Genomic DNA, 17,082 nt, shown 5'->3' with positions numbered 1-17,082 from the left:
ATTGTTGTAACATGACGTGGACTGTTAAATAACAGCTCACAGGTAATAAGATTCATGCCTTAAAAGAAAAAGACAAAACGGTTTGTATGCCACGTTGTCTTAAGCAGTTCACAGAATGGACGGCTTGGGGGGGAAAAAAAAAAAAGGTCCCAGAACCTTGGAAGTCTCGCCTCGTCCTTAACACGAGTTGCTCCGTGTAGGACGACGGTAAGGACAGACGGAGCAGAGCGACTTCCGTGTACTAAGCAATGCCTTTGGATTCCTAATGGTCACTTTCCATTAAACTTGTGTGAGAAGTTGAAGGGCTGCACGCTGGTGCCTTCCGAGCCACAGAGAGTTGCGTGAGAGGGGTGAGTGGGCGGCTTTTCCTAAACCTAACCCTGACGTCAGGACTGTTTAGACTGCTGCTTAACCTGCCTGCCGTCTGTGAACGGACCCGAGCAGCCAGCTCCGCACTATTGGCAAATGCCTGGGGTTTTACGGGTCATTCACACGTCAAGTGTGTTTTTAGCTTTTAATTGCGAGTCCGGAACTTTCCTAAACCGTTGATAATTTGCCATAATTTGAACTCCGGGGTCCCCAATCACGGTCCTGGAGGGCTGCAGGCTTTAATAAGAAGCTCTTACTGCTCAAGTAACACTTTTCCTTCACTTTAGTGGTCTTACTTGTTAAGATTTTGAGCTCTTATTACTTATTTTATTCTTAAACAGCTGATTTCTCTGTGTTTAATGGCTCCTAATTAGCAATAACATGCAAATGGCATTCCTCCATTTAACTTGTTACCATTTACACCCCTATGTGTATTTATCGTACTATTGGGTTTAATTAAATACTTGGAATGTAAGTGAAAAGAAAAAAGTAAAGGACTGAGAATTCCTCCTCCATTTTAGCCTTCAAATCATTTGGATGAAAGACAGGGGAAGAAAATTGAGGATATGAGAAAGAGCTGACATAGCACAGTTTAATTTTCAACAAGCCGTGAAATTAAGTTATTGGCAAGAATTGCTTTCTAATTAAGCAACCGGGTGAGAACAAAAACCTGCAGCCACTGCGGCCCTCCAGGACTGTGACTGAGGACCCCCGTTTTAGCTGATGCTATTCATATCAAAGTGTTTTAGGAGCAAGCGGTTTGGAAACCTCCGGCATGCTGCAGTTTTTGTGCATTTTCAGCTAAACGCTTGTTGCACTGAAACAAACAGAAATGCTTGGAGAAACGCAGCTTTAAAAATAAAGTGTTTTGGTAGCATTTTTAACGTGAAGTCGCGACCTCTTTCTGGATAAGCCAGGAGTGAAACAGCTCAGTAAAACTAAAAAGAGAAAAATAAATCATAGTTATTAAGATAGAGGGGATCAAGTACACCCACCTAGTGCCAGGAACGGAGCAACAGTTGAGATGTTTTAACATATAGCTGGAGCTTTATGGAGTTTGCATGTTCTACCTGTGCACTTGTACATTTCTCAGTACTGGTGAGTGTGTGGAACTGCAGACGACTACCCATTTAAACAATGAACACTGGAAACGTGTCAGAGAACATCTTCACTCGTTCGTGTGCTGCAAAGTAAAGACGCTCCAACCCGAGCCCCCATATGTGACACGTGCCACTGCGCCACCAGATCACGGTGCTTCAAAATATCTGTCACATAACTACAGTGGTGCTTGAAAAGTTTGTGAACCCTTTAGAATTTTCTCTATTTCTGCATAAATAAGACCTAAAACATCATCAGATTTTCATTCAAGTCCTAAAAGTAGATAAAGAGAAACCAGTTAAACAAATGAGACACAAATAATATTATACTTGGTCATTTATTTATTGAGGAAAATAATTGAATATTACATATTTGTGAGTGGCAAAAGTATGTGACCCTTTGCTTTCAGTATCTGCTGTGACCCCCCTTACTAAACGTTTCCGGTAACTTTTTGCTCATTCCTGCACACTGGCTTGGAGTATTTTTCTCCCATTTCTCCGTACAGAACATCTTCAACTCTGGGATGTTGGTGGGTTTCCTCACATGAACTGCTCTCTTCAGGTCCTTCCACAACATTTCGATTGGATTAAGGTCAGGACTTTGACTTGGCCATTCCAGAACATTCACTTTATTCTTCTTTAACATTCTTTGGTAGAGCGACTTGTGTGCTTAGGGTTGTTGTCTTGCTGCATGACCCACCTTCTCTTGAGATTCAGTTCATGGACAGATGTCCTGACATTTTCCTTTAGAATTCTCTGATATAATTCAGAATTCATTGTTCCATCAATGAAGGCAAGCCGTCCTGGCCCAGATGCAGCAAAACAGGCCCAAACCATGATACTACCACCACCATGTTTCACAGATGGGATAAGGTTCTTATGCTGGAATGCAGTGTTTTCCTTTCTCCAAACATAACGCTTTTCATTTAAACCAAAAAGTTCTATTTTGGTCTCATCCGTCCACAAAACATTCTTCCAATATCCTTCTGGTTTGTCCACGTGATGTTTAGCAAACTGCAGACGAGCAGCAATGTTTTTTTTGGAGAGCAGTGGCTTTCTCCTTGCAACCCTGCCATGCACACCATTGTTGTTCAGTGTTCTCCTGATGGTGGACTCATGAACATGAACATTAGCCAATGTGAGAGAGGCCTTCAGTTGGGGTCCTTTGTGACCTTGCTGACTATTACACGTGTGCCTTGCTCTTGGAGTGATCTTTGTTGGTCGACCACTCCTGTTGAGGGTAACAATGGTCTTGAATTTCCTCCATTTGTACACAATCTGTCTGACTGTGGATTGGTGGAGTCCAAACTCTTTAGAGATGGTTTTGTAACCTTTTCAGGCCTGATGAGCATCAACAACTCTTTTTGTGAGGTCCTCAGAAATCTCCTTTGTTCGTGCCATGATACACTTCCACAAACATGTGTTGTGAAGAGCAGACTTTGATAGATCCTGTTCTTTAAATAACACAGGGTGCCCACTCACACCTGATTGGCATCCCATTGACTCAAATTTCACCTTCAGACTAACTGATCATCCATGAGGTTCACATACTTTTGCCACTCCACAGATATGTAATATTCGATCATCTTCCTCAATAACTAAATGACCAAGTATAACATTTTTGTCTCACTTGTTTAACTGGTTTCTCTTTATCTACTTTTAGGACTTGAGTGAAAATCTGATGATGTTTTAGGTCATATTTATGCAGAAATACAGAAAATTCTAAAGGGTTCACAAACTTCAAGCACAACTGTAGATTAAAGCTTTTATAATAATTTTATAAACTGCATGAGGCACACTCTTTTCTGGCCGGCTGTGTGATTTGAGCCCTGCACAGGCTCGGCGTCCCTCCCACCACATTGACTTCTGGCTCCCTGTGACCCTAAACCAGTGCTTCTCAAATAGTGGGGCACGCCCCCCCTGGGCTCCGTCAAGGGGGGTGCGTTTGACCTCGGGGAACATGCTTTTTTATTTTTCTATTTTGATTTTGATTTTTTTTTTTTTTTACTGTTCTAGAATAAAGTGCAATACCACTCCACTACATTAAGGGGCAGTGGTGCTCTCATTGGCAGGGTGTGCGCAGGGAGCATTCGCTCGGTGGTGTAGGGGTTTTGTTTGCACTGAGCATGCGTGCCTTGCACACAGTACAAAGTATACATACAGTATAAATGATAATATTTATAGTCGCGCGAGATGTTTTCTTCTTCCTCCTAGGGGGGGCATGACAGAAAATAATTGAGAAGCACTGCCCTAACCTGAGTGCATTAAATAGACCCCCCTTAGCATATCCAGGGTTAAATGTATACCTGTAGTGTCTGTTCACTTGTGCAGGCTTAACCTGTTCCTCTATAGCCGTCAACAGGTGCCCGGAGCGTACGTTGGCATGATGTCACACCAATGGCAGCAGGCTATTTTTTCTTTTTTGGGTGGTGGTAATAAGCTTCCTTGAATTTGATGAAGACTCTCTCCTGTAGCCCTGTACTTGTGTGCCTATTGACACTCCTGTGTAATCCTGGAATTTTTCTGGATGCGGCCCAAGTTCTTCCTAGAGAGTCTGTGCTCACAATGCCAGGGTTGCATCATCATCTTCAGTACTGATTAAACGCTCTAAAGTCATAGAATACATTCTGGAGACACAACAATCACCTCACAAGCCACAAAATGGAGACAGGAAATGATGTCAATCATATTTTCCCTGGGAAATGCTTCTCTGAAAATACTTGGGAAACACTTGGAAAAACGTCAAACAGATGCTGAAAATGTTCAAAGCCCAAGTGTGAATAGGCCCAGAGACGGGCGCGTCCTCACTGGCGTGATGTGAGGTTCTGCAGGAAGGGGGGGGAGGGGGGCGGCCTGTAATGGAGTGGCATTCTGACGGCTACTGGTGGTAGAGGGGCCACAGTTCCGTTCCAAACGCTGCTTTAATGATGAAGTGTTTCTGCAACACCGCCTGCCACTGACACACCAGAACGTCCTCATTTTTCATATTTAAAACCGCTTTGCACATCACCCTGTTAACAGGTAAGTGGACTTTTTATTTCTAAATTATTGCAAATGAGTTATCAGCATATTTAGAGATTTAAGTGACTGATTTTTGGAATATCATATATCCAACTCTAATGCACTGTGAAACGTTCATACAAGTCCTAAAACCGCTGGAGCCTGTCGGTTTGCTCTCTGAGCCTTAAATTTTAGGACGTATTTGTCAACAGAACCTCCATTGTGTAGCTTTTATCTGTTTTGATTAAATACAGCGGGGAAAATAAGTATTGAAAACACGTCAACGTTTTTGTCAGTAAATATATTTCTGATAGGGGCTACAGGCGTGAAATTTTCACCAGACGTCAGTAACAACCCAAAGTAATCCACACGTACAAAGAAATCAAAACAAATTAGCCTTTAAAATCAGTCATGTGTAAAAGTGGAATGACACGAGGAATAAGAATTGAACACGTAAAGATGAGGAGCAAAAAGTCATGGAAAGTCAAGAAAGCAGCTAAGATCTGTCAATCCTGATAGCCCCTGATCAGTGCAAGTGGATACCCACTGCTTTAGTCCTAATTGATGGCCTATAAAGAGGTGTCTCATTCCCAAGGTGTCACACAAGAAGCATCTCATGATGGGTAAAAGCAAAGAGCTCTCTCAAGACTTCCACAACCTTATTGATGGCATTGGTGACTTCTGAATGTTCCAGTGAGCACCGTCGGGGCCGTAATCCGCAAGTGTAAAGAAGATCATTACACCATAAACCGGTCACGACCAGGGGCTCCTCGCAAGATTTCTGACAGAGGAGTCAAAAGAATAATCGGAAGAGCCAAGGACCACTCGCCGAGAGCTTCAAAAAGTCCTGGAATTATCAGAAAACAATAAGTAATGAACTCCTCCACCGCCATGGCCTCTGCGCACGCTCACTGCGCAAGACTGAAGAAAAAGCACGTTGAAGCTCGGTTAAAGTTTGCTGCACAACATTTGGACAAGCCAATGAAATACTGGGAGAATAGAGTCTGGTCAGACGAGACCAAAATGGAACTCTTTGGATGTCGTTGCACACGTCCTGCTTGGAGGAGAAATGGCACTGCGCATCACCCCAAAAACGCCACACCAACAGTGACGTTGGCCAGCCCCACACCATGATGTTCCCACCTCCAGACTTCATGTAATTGAAAGGAAGGATGAATGGAGAAATGTAGCGGGACATGCTTGGTAAGAATCTGCTGCCATCCACCAGGATGCTGGAGAATTCAGCAAGACAAGGATCCCAAACACACAGCCAAGGAAACTCTCAATTGGTTTCAGAAAATCAAGAAGCTGTTAGAAATGGTCCAGTCAATCACCTGACTTGAATCACATTGAAAATCGATGGAGAGAACTGACTATCAGAGGTCCCCGGAACCTTTAAGATTTGAAGACAGTTTGGGTCAAAATCCCACCTGAGCAATGCATGCGACTTGTTTCTCAATTAAGGAGGCGTCTTGAAGCTCTCATTACCAACAAAGGCTTTTCTACCAAGTGTTAAATAAATTTCAGTAAGCGTGTTCAATACTTACTCCCTTTGTCATTTCACTAAACTTAATTTATGGACTTATTGGTACGTGTGGATCACTTGGGTTGTTACTGACATCTGGTGGAAATTTCATGTCAATAGCCCCATTTGAAAAATATTTACTGAGGAAAACGTTGACGTGTTTTTAATACTTAATTCTCCCCGCTGTATGTGGATCTAAGCATCAGAGAAGGCCACAAATGTAACGACTCCCACACTAAGGATCTCCGATACTTAACTAAAGTTCGTGTTGATTGTCGCAAGCACAAAGCACAATAAAATTCGTACTTGGATGTCTGACCAACACACAACCCTGGTCTGGTATTATTAGTCAAATGTGGGCGACACAAGGATGTTGCACAACAGAACCCTTGGGGTCAAAGCTCATTTGTTTTCATTTATCCAGAAGGCACTCGTGCCCCACAGGTGGGGCGGTTAGGTGTGTTTCGGGGATACTCACAGGGAGTAGAAGGAGCTGCGAGGCAGTCCTGTGTCCAGACTGTTGAGTCGGTCTGCTGTCAGCGCAGATGAGAATACCAGACGGGGAGAAACCTCCATGTCTGTGCACGTCTCCACTTCGACCTCCGTCTCGTAGTCCTTTGGCTCTAACCTTTAATGTGGTCAAACAGGGACACAGTGCTCAGGATGGTGTTGAAGGTCTCCCTCAATGCTGCTCTTTACAACAGCATATTGAGAGGCAGGAATTTGTATTGATTTTAAAAGCCAGTCATGACGTCCATCGCGGGCCACTCACCTCTCTTCTACCATTACAAAATGTTGATACGTCTTGTCCTCTGCTGTCTCGAGTCCATGGCAGTGCCCCGGCTGCGCAGGGAAGCCAGTAGATGCGTAACAATGGTCGTTATTCAGACTGAGGCAGGTGAAGCGGGCAGCCATCTGTTCTTCTGTCACAAAGTGTTTGGAGACGGGGCCTCTAGGGAGGAAGACACACAGGAGTGGAGCTGTGTTACAGGAGAGCATCCCTGAAAGACTTCAAGATGTTATGACATGACAATGCGACAGTCCATTCTGTGTCTAGAAGTGGTGCTGCCTTCACGAGTAACTGGAGTAGGACAGGACTGACCCAAAATGCTGTCACCAGTACAAATTGAGCAGAGGCTTGTGCTAACCTGTCTCTGCTTAGGTTATCAGTTTATTAATTAAACTAAATGTTGAACGCTAAATACACACGGGTACAAATGAAAACAAGCAAGATGGAGAACTGCTGGTTCCCTGGTCATTCGCATCTTATTATTAATAAGGAGCCAGGGAGACACCCTCCTCTCCGACACTTCTCAGGCCGAGTGGCTGTGGGAGCTGAAAAGGGGGACCACCGGACCTAAACAGCAGCGATGAGGGCCATTTGGCTCGTAACTGCAAAGGCGCCGATCACACAGCTCTCTCGGCACCGCCACGTTCGCTTCTGTCGGACGCCATTCTGTGCTATGGTTTGCTTTGTCGGCTACTCGACCCTCTGAGCATCTGCAGGATCCAAACTCAGCTGCTGCATTGTGGAAGGAGCGCCCATCCTCTCACCCTCGCTATGTGACCACTTAGCCCTACAGCCAGAATATGCCGATTTTCAACCGTGACTCGTGCTGCTTCAAATCCTAAATGATTTTATTCTCTACAAACCGTCCTGCTTATTTGACGCCATGCATATGAATTGCCAGTTCTCATTGTATTTGAGGTTTGGAAATGCCACCCGTCCTAACATCAACGCTAGACATCGCAGTGTTTCTCCTACCATTGAAAATAGTGGCGAGTCACTCAATAATCTTAAATTAATTTATCAAATTACAGTGGTACCTCGGAATACGTCCTTAATCCGTTCCAGATCCTTTGACATATACCAAACGAATTTTTCCCATAAGAAATAAAGGGAAAATGATTAATCCGTTCCATGAAAAAAAAAAATCCTACATTATACATTGATGGGGTTGTATAAAATAATTTGAACACTGCTTGATACTAAAATACATAAATACAAAAGCAATTAGATGAAATAAATGAAAATTTAACCTCCCTTCACCTTTTAATAACGTCTTTGTGTTTCGCAATTGTAGATACCGTTGTTCTTGACATACGGTATGCAGCAGCCAAGTCCCAGATACGCATGCCAACTTCGTACTTTTCAACAATCAATTCGAATTTACGTGAGAAAAAACAAAATCACGTGAAAATTCACAGAGTTATAGCGCGGGTTGTTCACTGAATGCTCGTGACGCTCGTGGGCAGTCATGGTTTCGTCTCGAGAGAGGTAAACAAGGGTAGCGCGCGGTGTTCTACCACGCGAGTTGTATTCTAAACAAAGGTCATATACCAAGCAGAATTTTTCGCGTTCAAACAGGACGTACACTAAGTTGGACTTATTCCAAATCGGACGTATACCGAGGTACCACTGTACTGTGAATTTTTGAAAGGGCTGAAATGTACGCAGGTTTCCCTTTCACATTATGCCCATTTTCTTTTTCTGGCATTGGCCCTCACCTCACGCAATTCAATGGTGTGACTTGGAATCATCGTTTAAACCTGGAGACATTCCTGGGCTGGTTATGGATGTGATGCTTTCAAAATGGAGCCTCCAGATCTATAGGGAATGAGTGACACATCACACTGCACTGCATTGTGGGTGATCTCCTCAATCCCATTCAACAACTCTTAAGACATACCTGACAGCTGCCAACTGGTTTGGGTGTAGTGTGCCTGCCAGTGTATTTGTGTTCCAGCTACAGCTGGTTCCTGCCTTACATATATCATCTACTGTTAAATTCTGCTCCGTGCTTTTTATGCTGTACTGAGGATTTGTTCTGTTCTGTGTATTTTATTGACCCCGTTCTTTTTGACACCCACTGCATGCCCAACCTACCTGGAAAGGGGTCTCTCTTTGAACTGCCTTTCCCGAGCTTTCTTCCATTTTTTCCCTACAAAGGTTTTTTGGGAGTTTTTTCTTGTCTTCTTAGAGAGTTGAGGCTGGGGGGCTGGCAAGAGGGAGGGTCTGTTAAAAGCCCATTGCGGCACTTGTCTGATTTTAGGCTACTATACAAAAATAAATTGTATACAGTGATGCTGGGAGCGACTAAGGCCGTCATAAGCAGGAAACACTGAGTAAGCTATCCCAGTTTACATGGACGGATTATCATGTTTATCACTTTATGAAAGATGCTGAACAGAACAGACTGAAAATATCAATTAAAAGAAAACAAGGCAAAGCTGTAAAATTAAATGAAATGGAGACGGGCAGGTGAGCACCTCCAGCTTCCCAAGGCGGACAGGTTAAACTTACTGCTCACACTTGTCCATGCGCCTCTTCGAGTTCAGCCTCCGGCAGTGGCCAGCGTCTCTGTCAAATTCAAATGCCAAGACATTTAATCGATTAATAATCGTGACGCTGACCCAAACAAAAAACTCTCTGACCCAATTAGGAGATTATAATAAATCAAATAATCGTGAAACAGAAACATACGAGAAAGAAAAAAAAAAAGAAAACATATCCAACCTAATTATTGGGTGCTGGAAACGCGTATGACAAGCCCAGGTCTTTTACAGGCTTAGTGTTACATGTACAGATTATGTCATACGAATAAGCAAACTTAAACCTAAATAACATTTTTAAAGTTAAAATATATTATGTGGATTACAGAATGGATGGACTGTTAGAGGTACACGTCTCCTGTTTATTACAAATTTGCAATAGGAAATGTGAAACTTTTTTCAATGTTAGACAGAGGTATTAGAAAAGTATAAGTATGGTAATGTAAAATTGTAAGTACAACATGCAATACAAGAGCCCAGCACATTATACAAAACAGTACTAAACAATATTAAGAACAAAAAAAAAACAATATGATGATAATAAAAACAATCCTGCTGGTCCAGCACACTCTGGGAATTGGGAAAACTGTGGATACGGAGGAAAATGAAAGGCTGTGACCAGTTACAACGGTCTGCACTTAACTCCTGCAAAAAAAGAAAAACAGTGTACTGTATACATTTAGGTGTGCTGAATCCATTTCTGAAATTGAATTTCTCTATTACAAACCATTTCCACGACTACTTTCTCTGTTGCAAAAAATGCTAACGTTCCCAACACTTTCATTTTGTCTCACAGTACGTGGTTTTACCATGTTGATTAATTGATTACGTACAAAATGTATTACGGATATTATTCCATCTCTGTCAAATTGGTATCTTTTAATGAGTTCTTGAGCATGGGAAAGACACTATATAAATAGCACGTATTATTATTAAAACAGTCCGCTTTTCCCGGGATGCGAGTGCCAATCTCTGCTTGAACGCCATCTTATTCAATTCACACATCTCATGAGCACTCCTGGGGCCTCATGTATAAACGGTGCGTATGCACAAAAATGTTGCGTAAGCCTGTTTCCACGTTCAAATTGCGATGTATAAAACCTAAACTAGGTGTAAAGCCACACACATTCCCACGGCAGGGCATACGCAAGTTCTCCGCTCGGTTTTGCAGACTGGCGGCACCCAGCGTCAAAGCGGTGCTACTGCTCAAGTGTGGTTTCCCTTTCTTTTTTAGATCCACATCCCTGACATGGCTTTATAAATACACTGAAACTAACTGCATATTGTTTATTAGTTTAATGCACCTGATTGTAATTAACCTGTAACAATATAATGCTCCACAGAATGGCCAAACTATTCTAAATACCATAGCTGCTTTAGCGTTGTTACACTCACTGCACCTTCTTTTTCTTCTGTCAGCTGCTCCCGTTAGGGTTGCCACAGCGGATCTTCTTATTCCATATTACTCTCACTGCACCACTCGTAGCAGCTGATCGGAAGCAGAATTATCGGGATACAGCATCAAGTGCACGCTGTCTATTTGAACTGCTCCCATACGGCAAACGCTTAAGAGCCTTTCCTGTACGGACCTCGCGGTTCACAAACAGTTTCATCCTAAGAACTCAACGCACTCAATCAGTCCATCAAGTGCTCCTTGTAAAACTGTTAGGAATTATTATTACAATCACCTCACTGTAAACTTGCGATACAGTTATAATATTGCATAACCTGAGCCACTTTATAAAGCGCGTATTTACATATGATGACGATATCATTTTTAAGATGAAATGCAGCAAAATATGTTTATTATGTTATACAGATAAAACTTTAACGTCATTTAAATAATCTATATGGTTAATAATTAAACATTAAAATTAGTGAGGATCTGGCACTCAGTTCACGGATTGTTCCTGCCTCGCGCTGTATGCTTGCTGGGACTGGCGTGACACTGGAAGGATACAATAATTAAACGCGTACGACAAAGATATTTCAATGTTCCTTCAAAGTTTTGAAGAATCGGTGTTCTAAGCTTACAGATGGCTTAACGTCCATTACAGAGCTGATTGGGTGGCGATTGGGTATTTGGAGAAAGAAAACTAAAAACAGGAATTGGAGGTTAGTACGTTTGAAAGAGACAGTCCTGCTGCAATAAATTATTTCATCAAAGGTCGCGCACAATTACTGCGCCATCGTGTTCTCATGTTTAATAACATGCTTTAACTCCTATCATCATGAAAATGATACCACATATAATCTCAGTATTTTAATTATTCAGAGAGCTGTAATATCACCAATGTAATGGATTCTGTGTCCTGTCGGAGGAAGAGAAAGCCGGTTTAAGAAGCACGTAGTGATTCACACAGATAAAGCACATTGAAGATCAAATACAAAATAAAGCATTTAACGTGCGACTTTAATTACGATGGGATTTGAGAAACTAGTAAATTAAACGATTTTAAGATGAACTTTATGATGTTCTACTTGAATTACAAAATAAACTACGTGATTAAAGTTGGCATTTCGTGCTTTTTCTCCACTGTGTCCCTATTTTTTTTTCCCTGTACCATAATAAGCTTTCATATGACACTCAGACGATGGGCTACGACTCGCCTTTTCATGGCGACTTTGATACCTGACAACTTCTTATTTACGTTGGGCACTGTGCGACTTTGTCAACTTGAGCTTTCGAGCTTCTCCGACACGCTATGTCATTCGATCAACTTCCTTTTGTTGTTTATATCACTGTTTAAACTAACAAATAGTACGTTTTTTTCTTTGCCTCCACTCGGTATTCGCTGAACTTCTATTTCCTCACCCTGTGCTTTTGCCATTGCCTTTTCACAGAACGCTGAGCTTAAGGGCTACTTATATTGATTTGCATATTCAAAGAGGCATAATTCTAGGAGGAGACGGGGCGGGACAGCAGACGCGTGCGCATGCATTACTTTTCACGCTGACTGGGATTTATGGAGCTGAAGAACGTGGAAGTGGGCGAACGCACAGATTTATGCACCTGGATTTTTTTGAGTGTAAGCACATTTCCGCTTTTGTGCTTACGCCATGTTCAAGTGTAATTTCTACGCACAGTGTTATGCATGAAGCCCCTGGTGATGGTTGGTGGAGTATCCTAAATTAGGATGACTGATTACATGCTATTTATTACTCCTGCTCTTAAGTTGGGTCACTGTGAGGTTTCGGTGCCTGTCGGGTCCTTTGCCCACCTCTAAGACGCTTGATAAATGTGGGCACTACTGTAAACATTTTTTTTGTCCTTTTGATGCACTGGGAAAAAACTTTGTAGAGCAGCAAATACGACAAATTCTGAACCATTCATATTCACCCTTCATTATCGTGATCAGGGTTTAGGGGTCGGAGTGTCTGAGATGCTAACAAAAAACTCGGTTAGAAAAAAAAATATATCAAGAAGATCACCGACCAACGTGTCTCACCTGTCCAGGCTCCGGAAGTCTCCTTGGCTCGTTGAATGGCTGATCCAGGTCAGGTCTGGATAGGAGAACATGCCACTGACAGGCCATGGCTCGTCACTCCCTCCGGCCGAGTCCTTCTTCGTCACCCCAGGGCTCATGCTGCTCGTGTCCAGGATACCTTGTGGCAGATTTGGGTTCATGCCGTCTGACGTCAGCTGCTCAGTGCATTTCAGACAGCATGGCCCTTGGATTTATTAAGCTGGAGGAAGGTGGGATACAAAAGATTAGCAATCAGTTTCAGGATCAATCTTATCCCCAGCTTTGTGAGTGATGGAGGTACTTAAGAACTGGCTCGCTTCTAACCTCCAGATTCTTACTAAAGCAGGCGCCTAAACTGATGAAATGATTTTTCAGAAGGCACCAACCATTGCCCCTCTACGTCGTATCGCATCATCTTACAGAACTGCAAGTCAAACTGCCAGTTATTTTTTTTAACTCATTCTATACAAACAACATGCAGTTACATTAATGAACGGAAGAAAAACAAAGCCGTGGGATTTGTATTTTTTGGTACATCATCCACAGCCAAGCAGCGACCTAACTGTTCGTGTTTTTTTTTTCCGTACGCACGCCCACACTGAGACCGAGGCTTTATCTGCGGCCTTCACTGCTTTGACGGAAGAAGCAGTGTGTGCATTTTTGGCCAAGAAATACAAGTTTACCATTTTTCCGAGCGCGAATCTTTATTTCAGGTTTACGCATGATTTAATTAGGCAGTCGATAATCCTTACCCAAAAGTAATACTATAAAGTAACAAACGAGTTCAATTTTGAACGGACGTACTGGAAGTGAGCGTTCAACAACAGGACTCTACTTCCCAGAGTGCACTGCTATTAAAACGACATCTCCCACGATGCACTCGCGCGGGAAATATAAAATAAATGGCCGCATTGAGCGAGTGTCGCTCTCATCGCGATCTCGGACGATTATTATCGGAATATTCATATGAGGTGGGAAATTGTTTGACTGGTTAATGAACTGAATTCGTTCAATAATGCAATATTTAGGGCATGAATTATAGACCGGCGGTGGCTAGGCCAGGTACTCCACCTTGGACGTTTGCAGTGGCCGAAATTGTTTTTTCATTGGCTGCAAAAACGTTTAATCTACAGGAGTGCTGGCATTATCCATCCACCCATTACCCAGCCCGCTATATCCTAACACAGGGTCACGGTGGTCTGCTGGAGCCAATCCCAGCTAACACAGGGCGCAAAGCAGGAACAAATCCCGGGCAGGGCACGCCAAGCACACACTATGGACAATTTAGGATCGCCAATGCACCTAAACTGCATGTCTTTGGACTGTGGGAGGAAACCCACGCACGGGGAGAACATGCAAACTCCACGCAGAAAAGGCTCGGGAAACGAACCCAGGTGTCCTTACTGCGAGGCAAAAGCGCTACCCACCGTGCCGCCCGCGTGCTAGCATTATGAATAAAGAAATAGAATTATTGTTACACGGAAGATCTTATTCACATTTGAAAATATATAGAGATGGGTCAAAGGAACCTGTTCGTGATAAAATATTGTATATTTTTTATCCATCCATTTTCCAACCCGCTGAATCCGAACACAGGGGTCTGCTGGAGCCAACACAGGGCACAAGGCAGGAAACAAACCCTGGGCAGGGTGCCAGCCCACCGCAGGGCACACACACACACACACACACACACCAGGGACAATTGAGAATCGCCAATCCACCTAACCTGCATGTCTTTGGACTGTGGGAGGAAACCCACGCAGACACGGGGAGAACATGGAAACTCCACGCAGGGAAAACCCGGGAAGCGAACCCAGATGTCCTTACTGCGAGAGAGTAGTGCTACCCACTGCGCCACCGTGCCGCCCGCGTGCTAGCATTATGAATAAAGAAACAGAATTATTGTTACATGGAAGATTTTATTCACATCTGAAAATCTATAGAGATGGGTCAAAAGAACCAGTTCGTGATAAAATATTGTATATTTTTTTATTCAATTATAAATTTAAGGAGGAGACTGAGTGAAGCTTTATCGGTGTTTTCAGCGGAAATTTATGTATGTATGTATGTATTTATGTAAGTATGTATGTATGTATTTATTTATAAGGCACTTTATAAACAACATCAAGGCTGACCAAAGTTCTGTACAATAAAAACCCAACATATCAGACACACAAAACCAAAGAACTGAGGAGATTCTTAATAATAATAATAATATATATATATATATATATATATATATATATATATATATATATCATACTGGGTTAAAAGCCAGAGAGTAAAAATGTGTTTTTAAAAAGGATTTAAAGGCAGCTAGTGAAGGAGCCTACTGGCAAATCGTTCAGAGTTTTGGGGCTGCAACTGAAAAAGCTCCATCACCTCGCAGTTGGCATCGTGTCTTGGGAACACGTAAAAGCATCTGGTTTGCTGACCTGAGAGAGCGAGACAGACGGTACATAAGGGTGCAGCAGTTCCGACAAATAAAGAGGGGCACAACCGTTAAAGGATTTAAAAACAAATACAAGAATCTTAAAATGAATTGGAAGCCAGTGAAGGGAAGCCAAAATCGGGGTAACATGCTCCTGCTTTCTTGTGCCAGTTAAAAATCGAGCAGCAGCGTTTCGCACCAGCTGTAGGCGAGCAATGGAGACCTGGCTAATTCCAAAAAGAAGCGCATTGCAGTAATCTAGACGAGAGGTTATAAAAGCATGGATCACTGTTTCAAGGTTGCGCTTAGACAAGACAGGTTTGATTTTTGACAGCCGCCTCAACTGGGAAAAGCGAGATTATACCGCCGCGTTCACGTGGCTATTGAGTTTTAAAGTGGGATCCATTTTCAAATGGATTTCAAATTGAGCCACATATATAGGAAAGGTCGATGCAGGGGGTTCCAATGGTGCTATTGGGTCTAAATAGCATGACTTCTGTTTTGTTCTCATTAAAATTTAGAAAAATTACAACACTAATTAAGTATGAGGGTATTTAGTCCATTTTTATATAAGTTTATGAAGGGTGAGAGAAGGTCATCAGTGGAAGCCTGGCAAGTGCAGGTTAAGGGGCATGCTCAATGGCCCAACGAAGAAGAGTCACTTTTGGCATTTACGGGAGTCGAACCGGCAGCCTTCAGATTGCCAGTGCAGAAGATGCCAGCTAATTAGCAGGTGTTCTGTCGAACCAAACAACCTACCGAAATGTGCTCCAAAGCTGGTCTTCGCACGCGCAGTATCCATTTGTTGTGAACCAAGTCAATAAATAAGTTACGCAAATGAATAATTTAAATAAATGACGGTGAGTGATACCATAAAAATCGCGTACTTATTTTGACGTTTAGACGTGTAAATATTTGAATGGGTAGCATATTCCGAGAAGGCAGCACAAATCACCAGAACGCCGGCTCCATTGGGTTGAACGAGACGAGAAGAGTAACACTTACTTACTAATATGTCGCCAGTTAAGCTGAGCTCGCTTCTGTTGGGACTCCGTCAGGTGATCACGTTTGTTTGTGTGTCCCTGGCGATTCAGAAGGAATATTTGAGTCGAGTGTATTAAATGAGACTCGATTGGCAGGACCGTATACGGAATGCGATTTTATACAATGAGATAAATAAAAAGGTAATTCAGGAAATAATATGTATATAAATGAGTCATTGCATTTTGAAAAAAAAACTGCTACAATGAATGCAAAAGATTAACTGATCGAGAGACCGGCGACAAAACGAGCTTTTCAAATAAAAAATAAGCAATTTTGAAAGTGCCGTCTGGACAAGTCCAGCTGTGAAGTAAAAGGAGCAATAAAAAAAGGAGCTTTTAAAATAACACCTTCAAAAGTCAAATGAAAAAGTGCACCACGGAATCCGAACGAAACATTATGATGTAGCATTTCATGATAACTAGTGTTAGTGCTTCATATTATCAGATATTTTTCAAGATTTATTTATTAGTTCATTTGTAAAGAAAAACATTGGCTGCATTTGGCTTTAAAATTAACGCTATTTTAACACAACTTTGCTTAACCGTTAGCGGCCGTCATTATCTGCAGCGGACTCTAGAAGCAGCATATCATTTGCATAGATGTGTGCAGAGACTCATGGGTAACCCCCAGTGTATGTAAACATCTTCTACATTAAAGGTGCACATTGCATTTATTCGGGATAGTTTGTGAATCTAATCAGGTCAGTCCTGCTCACGCTACAGGAGGGGACTTTAAGCAGTGGGATACTGAGTCTGATAGAGGGTCCCACAGATCATGGGACACACAGCAGAGATCAAGGATATTCTGACTGGCCGT

The 17,082-nt window shown here is 42.5% G+C and overlaps 1 protein-coding gene across 4 annotated transcripts in view; it reads right to left on the bottom strand.

The window, feature by feature from the left end:
- The window catches only part of LOC120536595, an 18,976-nt gene extending 5,343 nt beyond the window's left edge, over nucleotides 1–13,633 (bottom strand). Inside the window, exons 1-5 of one of the 4 annotated variants that reach the window (XM_039764995.1) lie at nucleotides 13,544–13,633; nucleotides 12,774–13,011; nucleotides 9,296–9,352; nucleotides 6,764–6,943; nucleotides 6,470–6,619 (exon numbers count right to left, since the gene is read on the bottom strand). In XM_039764995.1, the coding sequence (XP_039620929.1) occupies nucleotides 6,470–6,619; nucleotides 6,764–6,943; nucleotides 9,296–9,352; nucleotides 12,774–12,952 (566 nt within the window). In that variant the 5' untranslated portion in view covers nucleotides 12,953–13,011; nucleotides 13,544–13,633. The other 3 variants (XM_039764996.1, XM_039764998.1, XM_039764999.1) reach the window with 3 other exon arrangements.
- Between the last annotated feature and the right edge of the window lie 3,449 nt (nucleotides 13,634–17,082).

The sequence above is a fragment of the Polypterus senegalus genome, chromosome 10 (genome assembly GCF_016835505.1).
Source record: "Polypterus senegalus isolate Bchr_013 chromosome 10, ASM1683550v1, whole genome shotgun sequence".
In the NCBI taxonomy this organism is placed as follows: Eukaryota; Metazoa; Chordata; class Cladistia; order Polypteriformes; family Polypteridae; genus Polypterus; species Polypterus senegalus.
Note: the sequence above shows the minus strand (reverse complement) of the source record. Positions and strands in the feature narration are given on the sequence as shown.